This window comes from Pocillopora damicornis, chromosome 6 (assembly GCF_964200805.1).
Source record: "Pocillopora damicornis chromosome 6, jaPocDami1.2, whole genome shotgun sequence".
In the NCBI taxonomy this organism is placed as follows: Eukaryota; Metazoa; Cnidaria; class Anthozoa; order Scleractinia; family Pocilloporidae; genus Pocillopora; species Pocillopora damicornis.
The window spans coordinates 4021313-4041357 of NC_142675.1; the positions used below are offsets into that span (position 1 = coordinate 4021313).

The 20045-nt window shown below is 40.8% G+C and overlaps 2 protein-coding genes and 1 long non-coding RNA gene across 3 annotated transcripts; all 3 read right to left on the reverse strand.

Moving 5' to 3' along the window:
- Positions 1 to 1236: 1236 nt before the first annotated feature.
- LOC149043507 (angiotensin-converting enzyme-like) lies at positions 1237 to 7070 on the reverse strand. Its single transcript, XM_089210295.1, has 5 exons — positions 5976 to 7070; positions 4610 to 4833; positions 3692 to 3935; positions 2414 to 2536; positions 1237 to 1684 (listed from the first exon to the last, which is right to left on the reverse strand). Exons 1-5 carry the CDS (start codon positions 7016 to 7018, stop codon positions 1432 to 1434), a joined length of 1887 nt encoding a protein of 628 aa, XP_089066421.1. The 5' UTR covers positions 7019 to 7070; the 3' UTR covers positions 1237 to 1431.
- Positions 7017 to 8988, reverse strand: LOC149043508 (uncharacterized). The gene is made up of 3 exons (XR_016187895.1): positions 8829 to 8988; positions 8182 to 8313; positions 7017 to 7152 (listed from the first exon to the last, which is right to left on the reverse strand). It is a non-coding gene; the product is annotated as an uncharacterized LOC149043508 (long non-coding RNA).
- Positions 8989 to 11014: 2026 nt separating this feature from the next.
- Positions 11015 to 19475, reverse strand: LOC113671633 (angiotensin-converting enzyme). Its single transcript, XM_027187878.2, has 5 exons — positions 16663 to 19475; positions 13751 to 13974; positions 12411 to 12654; positions 11558 to 11680; positions 11015 to 11484 (listed from the first exon to the last, which is right to left on the reverse strand). The coding sequence occupies exons 1-5, from the start codon at positions 17700 to 17702 to the stop codon at positions 11139 to 11141; spliced, it is 1977 nt and encodes a 658-aa protein (XP_027043679.2). The 5' UTR covers positions 17703 to 19475; the 3' UTR covers positions 11015 to 11138.
- Positions 19476 to 20045: the final 570 nt, after the last annotated feature.

Below are 20045 nucleotides of genomic sequence, written 5' to 3' on the forward strand. Positions count from 1 at the left end.
GGTTATTTATTATTTTATTTTTTTTAGTGTAGGTAGAAGTAAAACGTTGCATAAGGTAACCTAGTGTTAGTTTGTATATTTATATTCAAATAAAAGATCCGAACTTATATCCGAATGCCGTCACGAAAACAAGTTTTATCTAAAGAACATCTGACGCCTCCACGCTGCAATAGACTTTTGTCAATATATTCACACCTACTGCCTCACTGTCCTTCACTAATACATCCACATCCATTGTAATTTTCGCTTTTTCTCACCTATTATATTACAACTACCCATTGTAACGAGCAGCTATCTTTTTTCTATATATATAAGAATGTTTTTCATTAAATCTGTCTGACGAGTGCGTAAGCACGAAACTCAGAGTTACAGGGAATCATGCGTATTTCATTTTAGTCATTTTAAACTGTATATTTATATTCATAATCTTTTAACTTCTGAAGGACGAATACCCGTAAGGAAATAAAGTTGACTTGTTTTCTCGGTCCGTATCGTAAGTTATGGAGCCTCGTATTTTCCTTTCGGATTTATGGCCCGCACACTTGATCCAGGAATCCTAGCGGAAAGAAACTCGATTTTTGACTTACATTACGAATGTATGTTATGGCTGATTCATGGAAGTTAACGTCTTCACTCTTACAAACTTTGCATTATTCAAGCCGCCGTGTGTATTTTGAGAAGCATCGGCCGACACATTCGAGTCGTGCTGCCGGGACACTGGCCGCCTTTCCGTTATTCCCTCAACTAGCACCAGAGTGTAAATTATAAATTTATGACAATTTCTTGACACTCGAGGTCAAGTTTGTCAAAAATTACGACACACTGATCTTGCGATTTTACTCGGAGATTATTAGCTTTGAAATTCAAACAACAAAAATATCAGAGAAAGAAGTAACTTAGTATTATCAACTGAATTCATAACGTTAATTAGCCGCAACGTAGAGAGTTTAGCTTTGAAACTCTATACAGTGGTCAGTTTACGTTGTCAACTTAGTTTATAACACTTCATTATCCTGTTATATTCTCTCACCGACGCAGCACCACAGTTTCTTTAGAAACTGACCCCCTTTATCAGATAACGAAATAGAATGAACCGGTTTTTTTGTGTTGTTGTTGTTTTTTTTAGCAGAGACCCACGCCTGTATTTCTTTGATTTACTTTGTGAAATATGACTTTAGGCAAGTTTAGTTGAATAAAAAGAAATTTATATACATATATAAAGATAAACAAGTCACATAATAGAAAACGTACATCTTTATTTTGCACTGTCAAAGAAACGTGAGACGATAATCGATAACCTAAAAAGAAAAACAATTAATCACAATTTCAATTGCTGATTTACCACGAAGGCAATTGCAACGAAAAAAAAGAAAAAAGGCTGATAATGAAAAGCAATGATCATGGCCCTAGGTCCAGGCCTTTTGAAGATCTCTAGCAAAAGAGCACAACTGTCACAATCAAAGAACCCATGACAGTGTTGAACAGTGTGGGAAGAACAGCTGATACTCCAGCGTCTACGTCCCATCCGGGTCCAGTGTACCCCAGCTCTTTCCTCTGTTCCACCATCCACTTGCGGAGAGGCTCAAAGTATTCCGATAGAGCGCCAACATCCAGTGTTTCACTTCCGGTTAGTTTTTTGAGAGCTTCCGGCCAAGGCTTGCTTTTTCCCATCTTCAGCATATCCCTATAGATTAAAGGAGAGAAACGTCATTCAATACAAAACGTTAATTGATTTCTCCATGTACGGGCTATGAAATTGAGATTTAAAATTATTAATAATATTAATAATAACAATAATAATAACAATAATAATAATAACAACAAAAACAATGACATATCAAAGCAATAATTTTTGGGGGATAAATAACATAGCAAGGCGGTTTATTTCCTTGAACTGATCCTGACTACACTTTTGAACAAAATGGGAATCAGAGTCTCCCGATATCCAATCATTGTCGAGTTTTGCTTTTTCTGGCCTCTTCTATGCTAATTTGAATTATTAAAAACGATTTAGAGCTTTAATAGGTGTAAAAAATAATCCAGTGAATAGTTTGTTGATAAATGAATGAAACGACGACGGTGACGCCGTAGAAAACGTCGGTTAAAAAAATGAACCTAGATTTTACCTACGAATCTCGTGATACTCTAGAGTCATTTAGTTTTTTCTCGCTGTCCAAGCTACCTCGGAACTGAATATGGAACACAGCGTTTAATTAGAAATAGAAATTAAAAAAATAAGCCGTCGTCGTTCACGTTCGCCGGACAAGGCAAAGTTTGGTCATAAGTAGAAAAATAAGTATCACATTCACAAGAGATAAAAATATTTTCATACTTCTCAGTACAACAGTGGTTCAGCAATAGCTGAAGGAACAAGCATATCAGCAAAAAGTACCACATCTTTGTCAATATTTACCCGATCTTCTTTCCCGCTTCTTTAGACTCGTAGATGGAGCAGGTATGCAAAGGTCCCGTATGTCCGGCTGCCTCACAGGCGGCCTTGTGGAACTGGAATTGTAGCACGTAGCTCATAAAGTACCTGAGCAATAAAAATAAAAAAAATTAAATTTGGTCAGTGACACATTCATCGGGGAAATATTCTACCCAACACAAGGTTTCTTGGACAAGCCGTCTTCCCGACGTTTAGCTAGAAAAACGAGGCACGATAACTTAACGCGGGAGATCAATATGAGACCCCACCCATGCCTCTCTCCTTTCCTCAGTCCGCTGCTTCTTCAGCACCATTTACTATCACGCTACATTTCACCAATTGAACGCCTGGAAAGGAAACAATTTATTCTCAGTCATCCCTGTTTCCCTTTAGTTCATCCATTCCTCGATGTCGTTTTTCTATTCTCACAAACTGTTATTTGTCCGATGAAAAACCATGCAGATTATGAATTCAAAATTTCCATCGCGCAACAAACAATGTACGACAAACAAGGCACCGCTGATGACATGTTTCGAGCTATGGAGAGCAACCCTTTTGAAAAACTTACCAACCTGAGGGGAAACGAGAATTCCTTCGGATTATCGAGAGTTCGAGTTATTAAAGGTTTGAGTTCCGCGGTGAAAATTACAACAAATAAATGACGCCAGGGGGTTCGAATAAGAAAAGCCGCCCTGAGAAGAGAGGCTTTAGCCCTTCGTTCCTCCCCTCACGTTTCGATGGGGCAATTTAAGGCAAAGGATCGTGCATGGCGAAATAATCAACTATTATTCACCGAAGTAAAGGTGAAAAGTGGTGGATATTTACGGCGCCGCCGTATTCACCTTCCAACGACAATCAGGTGAATAATTGTTTTAGCATACACCACACATATACAAAAAAATTAGTTTATTTTTTTCAATATATCGAAAAATGCTCAGAAATTTAACTCTTGAAGCGCGGTTTTTTTTCTCAGCAACTCGCAGGTGAATAGTAATTATTATTCACTTCCAAACTAACCAATAAGCAAGCGCGCGAAAAGCACAATTTACAGGTGTGGTTTATACTTAGATGTTATTTAACGTTTTTCAAACAACTGGCTTCGGAAAATATGCATGCAAAGATGTTTGCATTTGTTATAACAACTCGTCTGGTGGAGGTTGGCTTCCTAACCCCAACCCCCTTCCGGTCTCCCCTCCCTTCCCCCGCCAGTCGACTGTGAAAGGGATCAGAATAAACTTCTCTCCCACTGGCTACAATACCCACCTGATGTATGGTGTATTAGCTGGAATGTGATATTTGCATCCGGGATCAAAGTCATTTTCTGTCCTTTCCACAGCAGGTTCTATTCCCTGGTACTTAGTCCTCAGTTCCCACCACGCGGTATTGTAATTCTCCTCAGTGATCTTACCGCTGAAAACTTTCCATCTCCATTGGTCGATCAAGAATCCGAAAGGAAGGAAAGCCACCTTACGCAGGGCCATCTTCATCAAGGCGTTTATGTCGGATTCTGCAAAATGAGGTTAAAAGAAATAAAGCTTGTGCTTGAATTAATTTTTGTTCACAACTGTATATTTAGCCGGCAAGCTATATAGACAGCGTTCTTTCACCCGCAGGTAAGTATGAGGCCTAGAGCACTGCAAGTGGGCGTGGCCAATTGCGTGACACGTTGACGCAAGCAGCATTGTTTGTACACTTATTGACATCGGCAAATTGGCCAATCAGATTGCGACATCACTGCCAATTGTGATAAAATTCTTACTTATCACGTACTAGTGAGGAAGGCTCGAGTTATCAAAGGTAAAATTTGCATAAGTAGTGACCTGGCGGAAACAGAAATACTTGAAGCTAATAGAACTCGAAGTTATAGTTATCGAAGGTTCCAGTAACCGAAGTTTAAATTACAGTAATAGTATGAAAGACTCGAATTGAAATCGATTTCACGTGATGTTCTAGTAACCGAGGTTAAAATAACTGACATTTTCGGGAGAAAATGCTGAGTAAAACGATTTCGATTCGAGCTGGTGCTAAGATCGTAAAAGTACCTACTTGAACTACAGATGCTAAAACTGCTGTAATTGTATCACGAAAATTCATGATGAATCGTTTTTTATTCATGCGTGGTTCGTTAACGGCGAGAAATTGGAGTCGACTGTTTCTTTCAAACAAGGATTACCATCTTACCAGTATCATTGCTGACCTCCTTCAGCAAACCAATTTTCTGCAAGTGCTGTGGCGTATCAACCGACAAGGACATGGTGTCTCCAACTGCCTCATGGAAACCAGGGTTGGCTCCAGTGCGATAGACGTTAGGTTGGTCCCAGTACTGCAAGTAATACTGGATGTGCCCTAGCTCGTGGTGCGTGGTTACCAAGTAATTGTGTGTAACAGTAGTGCATTGCTTGACTCTATGAATGAAAGAAAACGCAACACATGTTGTGTTCACGACGCTTTAAGTCTTAGTGTTCGGGTCTAATTTAGTAATTTCGCGAAATCCACGAAATTAAGTTTTGGAAAAATTCTATCGGAAGGTAGTCCGTATAAGTTGTGACAGCCCCCACTTTCCTGAATTCCTACCGACTGTACATGTTTTCAGGCGAAAAAAGTTTATTTTAAGACTGAAAAGATGTCTTTAATGAGATGTCACGTTAATTTTTAGTAGCGCCCCGTTGCGTGACATTCAAAAGAAGTCTACTAAGGATGCAAAGGAGATCTCTCGGGCATTAGACTTCATTAAACTTCACGGATTGTATTCTATTCGTAAAAGATACGTTCTCCAAGTATTAATTCTTGCGGATGTGGTTTTCCTTTTATTGCATGACGAGCGTCAACACAAACATGTTACGTAACATCGGTGAAGGCCTTCCTTAAAAGATTAGCATTTTGAAAAAAGGTGACAAATTCAAACCCCTCTAGCAGTCTGCCTGGGGTAGCTGCGACGAACTGAATTGTCAAGCGAAAGAATACAGTCGAAATTTTAAACACTTAGTAGTCATATGATAAAATGCTGCGCTCTGTCCGCACACCTTGAGCTTGAGCCAAATATTTCCCGTCCGGCCCTACCACTCAGTAATTAAGCAAAAAAAGCAGTTTACTTACGACTGGAAATATCAGTTAAGTTAATTGACAAGAGATCAAAGGTTGTATAAATATGAGGTAGCACTAATGTTATTGTCGGACGAGTAGAATTAAACCAATAGCACAATTGTCTATTACAAGACATGGTGTTTATCTTTTGGCAAGTTGAAAAAAAAAGTTTCCTAATTGCATTTCATAATCGAAAAGAGTCCTGTGTCGCAGTTTTGCCTGTCGATCGTGACTAAAAATTTAGAAGAGAGGGCCTTCTTTTTAGGAAATTTTGTTCCACATTTTTTATTCCTCTGCCTCAAGAAGGCATTCACAGTTTGATGTTGCCACGAAAATTATGTAAACAGAATAAATACCGGCCTAAATAAACCGTTTCTTTTTTTTCGTTTTTATAAGGCTTCGAGGTGAGATCATGCTGTCTAAGATGAGTGCTTTTTCACCACGTTGAAAAATAATGTCTTACCTGACATCTTTATTGATGCCGAAATCCCACGCTGACGCGTGACAGATAACTTCACGGCCTTCGGGTTTGGTTATCATGGAGTTGTTGTAGAAAGAGCTGGGGAGCGGTTCAAGTCCAATCGACGTGAAGAAGGACTCCGCCAGTCTGAACATCTTATCAGCATTATAATTTTGCTTCTTCATATTCGCTGTCACATCTAAACTCGGCTTCCCTTTGTAGGGTTCAACCAGATCGTAGATATTCACCCATGACTGCGCCCACATGTTGCCAAGCAGATGTGCCGGAATGGGCCCATCTGTAGACATTTGCCGATATTTTTTGCTCAACTTGTAACGCACATAGGCGTGCAATTCTTGGTAGAGGGGCCTCAGTTTGTTCCAAAATCCCTCCACCATTCCTTCCAGGTCTTCAACTTCGTACCAAGACCGCCAATATTCACCAATGTCTTTCCAACCGTTTTCCGTAGCACCTTGGTTCTTCAGCCTCACAAATTCAGTGTATTTATTTCGGAGCTTCGGGCCAACTGCATCCCGCCAACCTTTCCAAGCGAACAGTAGCCGATCGTAATTACGCTCCGTAGACAAAATCTTGTAAAGGTCGGGGTTCAGAGAAAGTTTTTTTCCTTTGTCATCCACTTTTCCCGTGCTGTATATCTCTTCCATTTCCGACTCTAACTCTGTTAGCTTCCTCAGCGTTTCGGCATCCTTCGGAGTTGCGGTTGAAGTAATGAACTTGATCTGACGCGCGGTGTCTGCTGAGAGCTTTGAAGTATCGAAATTGGTCGCATTCTCACGCATTTGTTTGTAAAAAGCGGAGAATACCAAACTTATGTTCGTTTTCATCGCTTTGTTGTGGTCAGTCAGGTTTGTAGCGTAGTTCCATGATGCGACAGACGTTTTGTAATCCTCTTTGGGTACAATATCGTTGTAATTTTTGAGGAAGTCCTTCGCTGCCAGTTCCGCCGCCTGATCAACTTCACTGAAGGTTGGAAACGGCGCTAGCGCGACAAAAACAGCAAAGAAATGAAATATATGGAGTTTCATTGTGAGGACGGAATGCAAGCTTCGCCGCAAGCTTCGGTTCCAACAAAGAAGTGGGCGTTTTTCCGTTGTGTACTGTCCTTGGTTAGAGATGTCGCGCGCCGTACGAGCGCGTCAAATTACGTTTACCGCTGTCACTTTTGAGGAAAGAACAATGATTATATTAGTAACATACACAAGGAAAACAAACGTCATCGGAGCCGGTAGCTTGTTTACACTCCTCAAACCCTAAAAAAAGGGGAAGGGGGGTTGTGGGTTGCGAGGAGAACGGAGGGGGGCTGGGGTATGGTCGGAGATAGAGCTTTTATTCTTCCGCTTTGCACTTGTCCTCGCGCGTTTGCCGCACGCTCTTCGTCGCTAAACTACCAAAACAAAACAACAAAACCAAACCCTCGAAACAGTGTGTTTATATCATTTTTTTTATCGCCCAAAGCCTCTTGTGGCTTAGCCACCCGCCCTAATGAAACGGCTCTGGCGCTTGACACTTCATAGGCTCGATTTCTGCCGTGCTATCGAACCTGGTCTGCGATCCTCCCTCACATTTCTTGGTTCAGAGGAGGAGCGCACACTCATTTCCTGAACAATGGTTGTGAATAAAAAAACTCAAGGAACGTTCAAGCAAAATCTTCGCCAAAATTTGATTTCTTTCCTTTTCCTAAGCTTAACCAGTATAATTTTTTTTTTAGCAGATTCTCATATAATTCATCTAGTAAGACGATGAAACAGGGCAATAAAAAGGAAACAAAAAGAAAAGAAAAAACATGCTGCATAATGAAAGAAGTCTCACTTGGCAGTCGCCGGTCGAAGGTTCGAAGTTCCCTCTCCTCTATAAACACGGCCTCTTCAAGAAGTTTTTAAATATGATTAGAAAAAAAATTCTCCTTACCAGTGCCATATAAATACTGTAGAAAACAGTTTGGAGACTATACATGCTAATCAAGACCCCGACAGTAAAATATACTCTGTTTAGCGGTTCACGGCGGCTCGTTTAGGTGAGGTAAGCGAGTGCTATCTCAAAGCGACTGCGACTCTATAAACTGAATTATACGAATCACGGTTTCGATCTACTGAATATAAAGGCAAACTAAAGAACTTTCAGACTTGAACGCAAGTTGACCTCAATTTCTAATCCTCTCTCGAAATACAGAAATTATAAATTGCAATACCTTTAGAAAGAGAGTTCAGTGCTTCTGCAATAGATCTCTGAAGGGTCGTTGATCTGTCTCTCGCTTGAACCAAGATTCGAGGGAAAAATCTTTCAATATAGACCGATACAACGCCACCTCGGACTTCTTTTCCTTATAGTAGAGAAATCGAACCGTGTACAGTTTACAAAATACTCAGCTGAAGTGAAAAAGGTACCTGCAGCAGTTAAAAAATTTGTTACAAAACAAATAAGTTAACGAATCTTGCATTGACTAAATGAAGCAGGGGATTTCAGTTTCTAAGAAATTGAAATTACGAGTCATCCGTAACTCGGAAAGCCGACAGACCGACCATCGAGTTTTAGCCCATATTTCATTGATAAGTCCGCTCACGAAACGTTAAATTATTTTCCTTAAGTCCGATTTCGCTTCTCCCTCTGGACCAGTCTACGTTCCTCACTGAGACGAGACAGTTGATCACGCAAGGAGCAGAAAATGTCCTTGACATAGCGCGAAATTTCGTATAACTGTCGTTTTTAAATGGATTGAATCGAAATGATCTTCTCTTGCTATCTGGTTAGCTGGACACTCTGTTTACTTCGGGGCTGTTTGTTTACGATAAAATTTAAACATATCCTTATCTAGAAGATTTATAAGGGCTTTCTTACCTTGGCGTTGGGAATATGAGTGCAAATAACATATTTGCATAAGCCATTCAGTTAAAAAATATTGTAAGCAGTTGATAATTTCCTATTTCGATGGCGGTCGTATTTTGTAATTAGAGTGATTGTTATCGTTTCTTTCTAAGAGAAAATACAGCCCATTTAACTCCACAGTAATTATGGCATATTATCCTATCGCGAGTTCCACATGAAAGCAGATGTTCAGTTTCTACGGTGATTAAAACTTGCTGCGAAGTATTTCAATTATCTTGCGGTAAGATATATTTCTATTATGATAATCTGCAAGTAATTTGATCTGGTAAAAGTTAATCTCGTAAAGGAATTCCTGGAAATTCCTTCTTCATATACTTTGGATTCTTTCCAGGTTCGTTTTTATATCAATTTCATGTCTAGCTCACGATCAAAAAGATAAATCTTGATTTTTAGTTTGGCACGTTCAACGCCTCTTTCTGTGGGGTGTAAGCGGCTTGTACTTTTCGTCTTCCGCGCTGGGTTTGTGGTCGATTGACCTATATGGGCGGCGGGTAGTTCTTTTGGGGGCGGTGCCTTGAATTCTGTGTTTATTCTGTTGTTATGTAGCAGACTTTGGGGGCTGTTTTCGCTTAAGTTATCTTTTTGAGTATGGTTCTGATTTACGCAACGGTTTCTTTGTAATTTTTGTGCTGTCGGTCTTCATTTTGTTTTGGCCGATCTTGTCCGCAGGGGTGTGGAGTTTTGAGTAGAGAGTCGTTTTGGAATAAATCAACAAGCCGGGGGTACATGCTTGGTGTGCGGGAATTGTTTCGCGTAGCTCGGCATGATTCAGTGGCTAAGTGGGAGATCGTGACGTTGGTCGGGTGTTGACAGCTTGCTAACTGTCACCTTCATGTGCTGGAAACCGACGCTTTCCTGGAGAGTTGCGTTAGACCCTTAGCTAGCATGTTGTATTAAGAACTTAAGAAAGGAAATGTAGACGGAGAGTATTAAGGGAACAAGGAGTGTTAGAAATACCTCTAACGCGTTTCCCGAAATCCTTGACAGCTAGCAACTTGAGATATTGAGAGTTTGGAAATTCAAAAAATTAAAAATATCAAGAACTGAAACCTTTTTTTTAGTCAACGCCGCACATCTACGTTAGGGATTTAGATTTAAAGTGTAGCTTCGGCTCCATAGATTAAACGAAACTTTCCCAAAGGCGAAAAGTCTCGCGAGCGAGCTCTCGCGTACAAGCTTTCGCGTGGGAGCTGTCGCGTGTCTATTCGCTCGCTCTCCGAGCACCTGCCAGGCACGCCACCTGTTTTCAAACAACTTCCGATGTTTCGGTGGTAAGTTGTTTATAGGTCTGAAATAATTTTACGTAACACTGCACTAGAAGCGGTTCACGACTCCCATGTCTCCTATTTGCTCCGTAAAAGTTTTCCCTGTGATCAGTGGATCATACCCACCAGTTAAACTTATCATAGAAGTGATCCCTGAATTTAGAGCCATGTGTGTCACTTCCCTAATGGCCAAGTGTAATGTAGTTCATGCTGTCATGACCGCAACACCAACAAAAACAATTTTAAAGTGAGTTAACTTACATTTTCCTTCGATTTATACAAGAGGCTCCGAGTGTCAACAGTCTGTAAGGGTGCCAGACCTTCTTGGCTACCAGTTTTTTGGAATTACCGTTGTACTTTACTAGTTTTTTTACTCTTCTGTGGGGAGTATTTTCTTGACGCCTTCCTGGAGGGATTTCTAATTTAAGATTTGCCTCTCATCGGATGCGTGTGCAGGAAGTTGTCGCATCAATATAGCTTGTTCCCCTGAAAGTCGCCTCCGCTATTCTTTTCTTACGATGATGATGATCAGAGGTGTGGCAAGACAAAAGTGACGATGGTGCTTTCGAAAATATCACTTCAGTTAAATTGAGAGCAGAGAACATTAGATAATTGCAGAGGACTTACAAAATCCTCTGAGGACCGCTGCACGATCGAACCTTTTCGCAGGACTGATGTCAGAGACTGTAAATATATCTTGAAAAGCTAACCGGAAGTCAGAATGGGAGGTTGTTTTGAGAAACCGATTGGTCGGTTTTGCCGTGGTGATAGAATTGATATTGCACAGCAGTCGGTAGGAAAGAATATCCAACGGCTTAGGGCTTTGCAGTCATGTTTAAAATCGATTAACCAAAACACACACACCAAAAAGGTATGATTGAAACGAGTTGTTATTCTTGACAAAATTTAACGAGGAAAAATATCGTATCTGACCATTCAGGTGTAACTATATGCACATCTTATAAATTGTCTCGTCGGGTATAGGAAAAAATTTATACTATATATTAATTACGTTCAAACTGACGAAAAGTGAAGCGATAGTCATTATCAATGTGCCAGCGGAGTTCAAAGACCACGCATGCGCATGCGCATGCGGTTTTACTGTGGTTACCGGTCGAGTGTCCGTGTCTGGCAAAGTCGTTGGAACCACGCATGGGTCATCCTCAGGTCCCGGATTTTCAGGCCAACCAATGGCATACTTTCTGGTGCATCTTTGTTTTCTGAGCCACAAATACAAGGGCCAGAAGTACTCTTTCATGGGTCTCACATCCATAGTCCTCTTATCAGTGAGCCTTTCTAAGGCCTCGGGCCAGGGCCTGCTCTTTCCTAGTTGTAACATCTCGCTATGAGAAGAACAACGAAAACTTTTAGAGATAACATAAAAGTTTCTTTGTTCCTTTCAGCTCCAGTCCTTACCTGATCTTTTTGCCCGCTTCCTTAGACTGGTAAATGGAGCACTGGTGAAGAGGCCCCTCGACGCCTGCTAACTTACAGGCCGCTTTGTGGAATTGAAACTGCAACACGCTGCTGATGAAGTACCTGATGGAAAAATAGGCCAAAAAGCCTTCGACCTCAGTGGAACTTTGCGACAACACCCCCACCTTATGTATTTAATGAAAAGTCCGGCTGGGTTACCAGCCATTTCCGGGTTCTTTTTCAGGATAAGCGTGCGTTAGGTGGGACACACGCGAGGAAAACAAGCGAAATCGAACCTCTAGCGCGCCTCTTGCTTAGGTATCGGTTATTTTTTATCGCCAGGGGAGGGAGGGGGGAGAAGATGGACGGACAATCAAAGGGGGGGGGGGGAAGAGAGTCTAGAAAATAGACTGCCAGTGAGGGGAAATCATTTGATACTGCAAAATCTAAAGGGGATCAGGTAAATTTTAATGTGAAACAACAAAACTCCTCCGTCCCCCCCTCCCTTAATAAATAATGACTGGCCCCTTAGATACAAAGGAAAGGAAAGGCCTACTTCTCAAGCTAAAGTAAGTACTGAAAGTGAGAAGAACCCAAGCAACTCGCGCTCAAAAATAAAGCATTTTTCTTCGCCATTAAGTATAAGCTCACTCGAATCCCAAGTATTCCGAACAATTTTTGCTTTTCCTGAATGTTTGAGTTATGTAGTAGCAGTGCTACTCAGAGACATAAACATATATTAACACGACATGCAGACCTACTGAATGCCATAGCGAGAGGATTGAGCCCGCGAGACAATCCAAGGGTGTTGAACGTTACATTACGAGTCAGATAATGTAAAACGGTTACACACCGTATGTATGGCACGTCGTTTGGTACGTGATACTTAGCTCCAGGGTCAAAATCCTTTTCTGTTCTCTCAATAGGCGGTTTGATGCCCTGGTACCTAGTTCTCAGTTTCCACCATTCAGTGTTATATTCGCTCGGTCGGATTTTTCCCGCGAAAACTTTCCATCGCCATTGGTCGATTAAATATCCAAACGGCAAGAAAACAATACTGCTGAGTGCCGCCTTCATTAGATTGTTTATGTCAGCTTCTGCAAAAACATGTTAAAATAAATAAATAAATAAATGAAATCGCGCTCAAGGTAAATATTTCGTCTCTGTTCCCTTTACATGCCGGCTGAGCCCGCAATGGTGATGAACACTACATTAACACCATGACGACCATAAGTTTTCCTATTGCTTCCTCTGTCACGCAAAGGTGCTCTTTCGGCCTAAGTTGGAAAGAAGGCAATGCTGCGTGACAGATAGTGGTAACAGCACAGGTAGCCCAAGACGTTGCCATGCATTTGGATTTGAATGAGAAAACTGTTGCAAATAAAAGAGATATATTCCAGATTTAAATGAAAGGGAAAAAAATTGCTTAAGTCGTCGTTTCCTTGACTTCGATGTGGTTCTCGGTCAAATCAAAGCGTTTTCGGTGGTTTTTGCAGTTAAATTCCAAAGATTAGATTGTTAATTCTCCCCTCCAGCTGCTACACATTTCCTTGTAAATAAGATAAGAGAATTTGGTGTTATACCAAGATTACAAAGAGAAGTTACATGTTAATTAGTTCTGGGAGTTGAGGGATAAAAAAACAAGGCGTGGTAAGAGCCCATCACCCCGGGCTCCTGGGCTTGGATACTTAAAAAAAAAAACAAAAACAAAAACGAAAAGTAAAAGACAAAGTAACATCTGCACAGTTTCAAATGGACTCAAACAAAACATTCGAGACAAGGAAACGCACGACTGAAGTCCAATAAGTTTTTACACTTCTGTCTTTTCTTTTCCCGGTTAATACCGAAAATTTTTTCGGTTTCCGAATGCAACAAGTTTCTCTCATGCAAATCATTTCATGTCTACTGCTGCGTAATAGAAATGTGAGTCATTTCAACCCTTTAACTCCTAACAGTGACCAGCGACTAATTCCTCCTTACAACAACGCTACCCCTAAATCACACATTAAAGTCATAAGTCACCAGGTAAAGAAGCTCCTGATTGTCTAACAAATTCTCTTTGTTACCACCTTATGTAATGCTTAAAGAGAGGTATGGAGAATATGCATACTGATGTTAAGGTGCAAAAGGCAAAAGGTTAACTCGCGCGTCGAGCTCGGTACACCTGTGGTCCTAGTATTTCTTTCTTCTCACCTTCGTCATGAGAATATTCCTTTAACAATCCAATCTTAACAAGATGCTGTGGAGTAGAAACTGAGAGAGATATGGTATCACCAACAGCTTCGTGAAATCCTGGGTTTGCGCTGTCACGGAAGATGTAGGGTTGATCCCAGTACGACAAGAAATAGTAAATGTGACCCATCTCATGATGTGTCGTGACAAGCCAGCCTTGCGTTACCTCAGTGCATTGTTTTATTCTGAAAAAGATGACATGAGCAAATTGAGTAATAGGTGGGCAAAAAAACGAACTAAGAAACATGAGGCGAAAGATTGCAGCATGCAGAAGATCTTCTCCACATATATCTTGCGTAGCTATTAGATTTTGACGCGGGGTGCTCCTCGCACGGACGCACGCACGCACGCACGCACGCACGAACGCACAGACTCACAAGACTCTTCGTTTTCGCGAAGTCACAAAACCTAACAGCTGAGCCTCTAAGGTCTCCGTCTCAAACCTCGCATTTGCCCCTGCTTGCCTGACAAACGCAAAAGAGGAAAAAAAAAAAAAAAAAAGAAAAGAAGGAAAAGAAAGAGAGAAAAAAAGTTGACGCCGGTCGGTGGCATTCTAATCGCCTATCCAGGGCGTGAAATTAATTTTTTTTTCCGATAGCCACTTGGCTCCTAAATTCTTCAAAGTGGTAGCCAAGTGGAAAAAAGTTGGTCGCCATTTTCAAAGACAAACAAAACCTTTTTTTAAGCTGTCGGCGTTCTAGATAGACCCTCCAAAATTAAATTTGGGAAAAGATCTTTAACGTGCTACAAAGTGGACACTAGGATGGACGATATACAACGTTAAAGCTCACCTAAATCCAAGATGGCGTCTAGTTATCGATCGAGATGCATGTGTTGCGTTTTGGAAACAAACTTAGCGAGGAAGTTCGCCGCGGATTTATCTTTGCAAATCTTTTTAATTCACTATATCTCTTGGTAAGGTTATGATGAAACATTCTAGTCGCCAATTTGGCGACTAATTTCCAGGATTTGGTCGCCAAAGTGAAAAATTTTGTCGCATTGGCGCCTGTATTAGGCGCAATTTCACGCCCTGCTATCTAACAAAGTTTTGCACGAAAAGCGAGGTCACGAGTTTCAACTCGAGTTCCAAATAAACGAGACTGGCGGGTTTGCACACAAAACGAAAAGATCATTAAACCAGACAGAACAAAAGAAAGCTAAATCACGGCGATGACTATTACTCACTCTCAGGTCAGGGATCATGAAAGGTCTACGGAGAGAAGAATTTTCTGACAGGTTGCCAGATTTCCCTGCTTCCTAGCAGAGTTACAGAGCTTAAGGACTTACCCACTTTTCTCTGCCAAGGAAAAGTCATTTATTTGTAAGACTAATTCCTAGCGTGCCCCCAGTTTCCTGTCTAAGACCATTCTGGGAAGGCCCCTATTACTAATTTCACGTTTCTCATATCAATTTCAAACCAAAGAAGTACATAACATGATTACTATTGTTTACATCCATTTAGAGAACTTCGAACTTTTCAAGTGGTTAGGATCGAATTGCCCACGTGCTACGTGCGGACGATGGGTCATGTGAGCTGATCGACAGGGGGGGTAAGCCGTAAGATACCAGTTGGAAGGTAAGACGAGTAGACATTTAAAATTAGTTAGTGCTTCGACACGACTGTTTCTTCGCCCGTGGAAAACTATGAGGGGTTATTAGGCAACGCAAGTCGGCGAGAGGTCTGTAAGAGGCCTAGCATTGATAATGAATGCGCGCTAGTCTGCTATATCCCCGGCAAACTCTCCCCGACTCGTTTTCAAATCTTCCCGCGGGCGGAATTTCGAAAACGCGTGTCATGCTTCGCTAATAATAAAAGCCTGCCCGCACGTCAAAAATACTCTCGAAAAAGAAAACAAAATGATAGTGACAAACACCACAGATATGTTTGGAATGCCGCCTTTCCCAGATGGATAACGCGTCAACAATGAATACCGCTTACTTCAAAAGGCGAAAACAAACTACGGGAAATGTTTTTGAATCATAAATCGCGAATGATCTTAAAATAGCTCGAGTTATTTATGTAAGTATCAGATCAGCTTTACCATTTGAGAAAATTGATGAAATACTGGAACGAATTGATGCAACAAATGATCTTGCTTCATTAATCTGGAATCGCAGAACTACCTAGTGGTTATTATTTTCACTTAAAGAGGATGTTTGATTACATCCTTGCGTGAAATTTCCGTTCTCAGTCAGAGATTACCATCACTCCGCTGGTCGCTCGATTTGTGTCAAGATACAACAGATTCGTGATTATCTTATCTAAGTGAACAGCCTTTGGAACACACTTGCTTTGATTTTAATCGGAATGAAGCAAAGCTATCTAAATGACGGGAAGTTATTTCCTAATCTCGAGATTAATACATCCGCTACGGTGGGATTGTACGGGAAAGAGGTTGAAGGCTGCATGAGTTTTAAGGGCTTTGACCTTCTCTGACTAAAAAGGCGCGTACAAATATTTTGTCAACCATCGTGGAAATTCGCAAAAAATGCGCGCTGTTTGAAGTTTGGAAACCCTACTTATCTCGAATTTCGGTATTACAGGAAATCACACTTTTTAAAAGCTGTGAAATTTTTCCGGCTTTACTGCAAGTTTCGAGAAAGTTAATTACTTTCGTAAGAGAAGGTCTATCAGTTGAGAAAGTACAAAAAAAGAAGAGATTAGTTGATCATTAAAATTTCTTGGTTTGACGGTGGAAGTGGAATAAATTATATTACAAACTTTTATGAATGGGTCGTAATCGACGTCAAATTAAAGATGGTCTTGGGTTATATTTTTCTTAAAGGAAAAACTCGCTATTGCGTGACTGTCACGCAATCATAACCTTTACAAATCTAACTTCCTAACGTTTCACAATATAGTTTTGCCTTACCTTACATCCTTTTCTCCATCTTTGGTTTCCACATAAAAATCCCAGGCAGATGCATGACAAACAACATCGCGTCCTTCGGGTTTCTTGGTCATCGATCTTTGCACAAAATTATTTGGGAGTTTCTCCATTCCGAGCGACAAGAAAAATGATTCGGTGATCTCAAACATACGATCTACTGTAAAATTATCATCATTCATCTGCTTAGTAACATCAAGGCTTGATTTGTCCTTGATCGGTTCGACTAGCGGATAAATATTCGTCCAGGATTGTGCCCACATATTGCCCAACAAGTGAGCTGGGATGGCATCTTTCTCTTTTACTAGAGGGTATTGCTTCATAAGCTGAACCCTCACATACGCATGTAATTCTTTGTAAAACGGCTCAAGATCTTTCCAGAGGTTTTCTACGATCTCGGGCAAATTATCAACCTCGTAGAAGGATCGCCAATATTCGCCGTAGTCGCGAAAACCGTTGTCGCGGGCGCCTTGGTTTGACAAGTTCACGTATCGTTCATAAAGGGGACGAATTTTTGGGCCAACAACGTCACGCCATTCCTGCCACGCGAACTTCAAGCGATCGTGTCTCTGTGACGAAGCTATTATTTCTGTTAGATTCGGTGACAAAGACAAGTTTTTCCCTGTCTCTGCGTCGAAAACTTGAGATGAACTATAAATATTCTGCATTTCAATCTCAATGTTTGCGAGTTCTTCCCGCTGCTGTTTATCTTTCAGAGTCGCAGATGTGCGAAGCAACTTCAGTTGTCGTTGAAGTGTCTCTGGTAAACCCTCAAGATTGCTGAATCGCGACGCATTCTTCCGCGCTTTTTCGAGGAAAGTTTGAAAAGCCAAAGTCGCTACTTTCTTTTCGGATGCTGCTTCTTTTGACGAGACATCTGTTGAATACTTCCAATCTGCGATCTCCCTTTTACTTGCTTCTATGGGTGCGCGCTGGTTAAAATGCTTCAGAAAGTCTTCCACTTCGCTGTTGGCTTCAACAAGCGAGAGTTGCGTGAAAGCAACCAAACACAGAACTGAAAACATCGTAAGGAAAACAGGCAAGAGATCACAGACAAGGTGCCACCGCGATTGAATGACTCAACGCCGCTCTAAGTTACGATGTAAGCTGATTAATTTTTTCCCCTCAAGCGTCTGACTCTATGACGCCTACGTGTTGAGTGTAACAAGAAACCTTCAGATTTGACCTCACTATCCGTGATGATTGCCAAAATAACCTTGAAGGGCGATAATATTATTTTTTCAGGACACAAATGTATGACCCTACAGAATTAGAATTGACCATAGAAGCGACTGCAATCTCTGAGACAAAACCATTAAGCTAATCGGCAGACTTGAAATGATCTCAGATAATGTTTTACAGATATAGCTTAGTGAATTCGCGACATGCCGATAGGATTCCATCACAGTTGTAATGAGACACTCTTCCAATAACTAAAATAATTTTTCTTTTACAGGAACCCAAGGTTTTACATCAACGACAATGCCACACTTTTATTATGATTTGAAGACTTCGATGTGATCGTCAGTTCGGAAGAGGAGTGACTTTCTGGGTGGGGCCGGTCACTCTGGTCTGCCATCACGGATTAACAGGGAGTCTGCCGGATGAAGAAACAAATCTGCTTGGCTCCCACAAAGCTCGTCAAATCTCCCGAAAAATAAAAAAGATTGACAAACATGTTACAAGAAGGAATAGAAATCAAATAAATTTCATCTCATAGCCTTTTTTTTTCAGATTTATTACGCTTTTGCGAACTCTTTTTCGACTTCGCGCCCCTGGGAGGGACAGGTACGAAGATTTAAGGAGTGGGGAAAGTGGGAAAATAATGCAGAGAAAAAACTAGCCCAGAATTCCAAAGGTTGTGTTTGACTCGGCAGAACCATTCATTTATTCCGAAATTTAGTAAATTTTGATTACAGTTTTACCGAAATAATTATTTTAAAGAAGTTTTAGAAATGAAATCGAACTGCCACATAAGCGGACACTTTCTCCTCACCAGGTGAAGTACGCAGCCCCTATGACTCTTGTTGAGGGTATTAGCGTAAGAACTGGCAAAGAGAAATATTTGTCTAGCACTTATATGCAAATGTACACTTACTCTCGGATTGTTACCTAGTAATTTGGAGAATTTACGTATTTTCGTAGAGTCCTTGAAAAACTACAACATTTTTCTTTTTTTTTTTCTCGGTGAGGCCGCCAACAAATTAGACGCTTAGTAATTTACACGTTTGGCCGTCAAAAACGAGCTTTCACTCATTCACGCGATCCTTGTCAAACCGGAAATAATTACTCATTTCATCCTTCAAGTCGATTGTTTTCTTTAAATTGAAAAGTCTTGAGATGTCTGGGCGTTTACATGTCCTACACGCGAGGCTTGTCTTTAAGTAGATTACCCACCTCTGTGAAAACCAGCGTTGTAGAGCGGTTTCGCACGCGAGAGTTCAGACTGTTATGTCTCACACTACCTCACTCCAAGCGAGATTTGCCCCTGAAACTGTTTCACAGCCAGAGTTCGGTTTCTTACTCCACTGATATGAAAGACCAGACCCAAACAACATCAATGTCGTCTTTTCACGTGAACAGAGCCATCTCCATCGTTTAGCATAAAAAGCATGAAACTACGTAAACATCACCAAATTTGTCTGTGTGTGAGTAGACTTGTCTCATCTATCAAACGCTTGCAAGTCAGGCTGTCACAGGAAAACGAATCAAAATTTTTCCCCTATGACTGCCTAGGAAATCTTTTCAAGAAATAGTCGTTGATGTCAGTTCGGCTTGAAAACGTACTAATTAAAAAATCGAGAAAGATAAAAATGAGCACATGACTGACATGATGAATTTTCCATTTGCCAATCACGACTGTAAATTCAAGTTTTCTTGTCCTACGATCATTCTCTGGGGGACACATATTTGCGACAAAAAACACACACCCTTAGCAGCTCAACTTACGAGCAAGAAAAGGTTTTCAGATGCGCTGCTCCCCTGATACCTACAACAAGAGACTTCTTTATCTGCTTAGTAAACAATGTAAAGTACACGTTTAGTGGGCTTAGCTGTTATGTACTTATGAGCTCAACTGTAAATAAACACCGGCCAACTCCCTCTTCATTTATGTGATTTAGGTCGCTTGACGAAGTATTTAACTTTTCACTCTGCTTGGATCTAATTATTCAATACCCCTTTCACAAAACTTTAATTTTTTTAAAAATTTATTTATTATTTATTTATTTTTTTACTTCACTGCATCATACTGTAGAGGCGCTGGTCACGATAACCTGATTTGCATAAAAAGGCAGTCTGTAGCACCCACCTTTCCCCACACCCCGCTAATGACTCGACTTTTCTATCATTTGACTGTTATTGGGTTA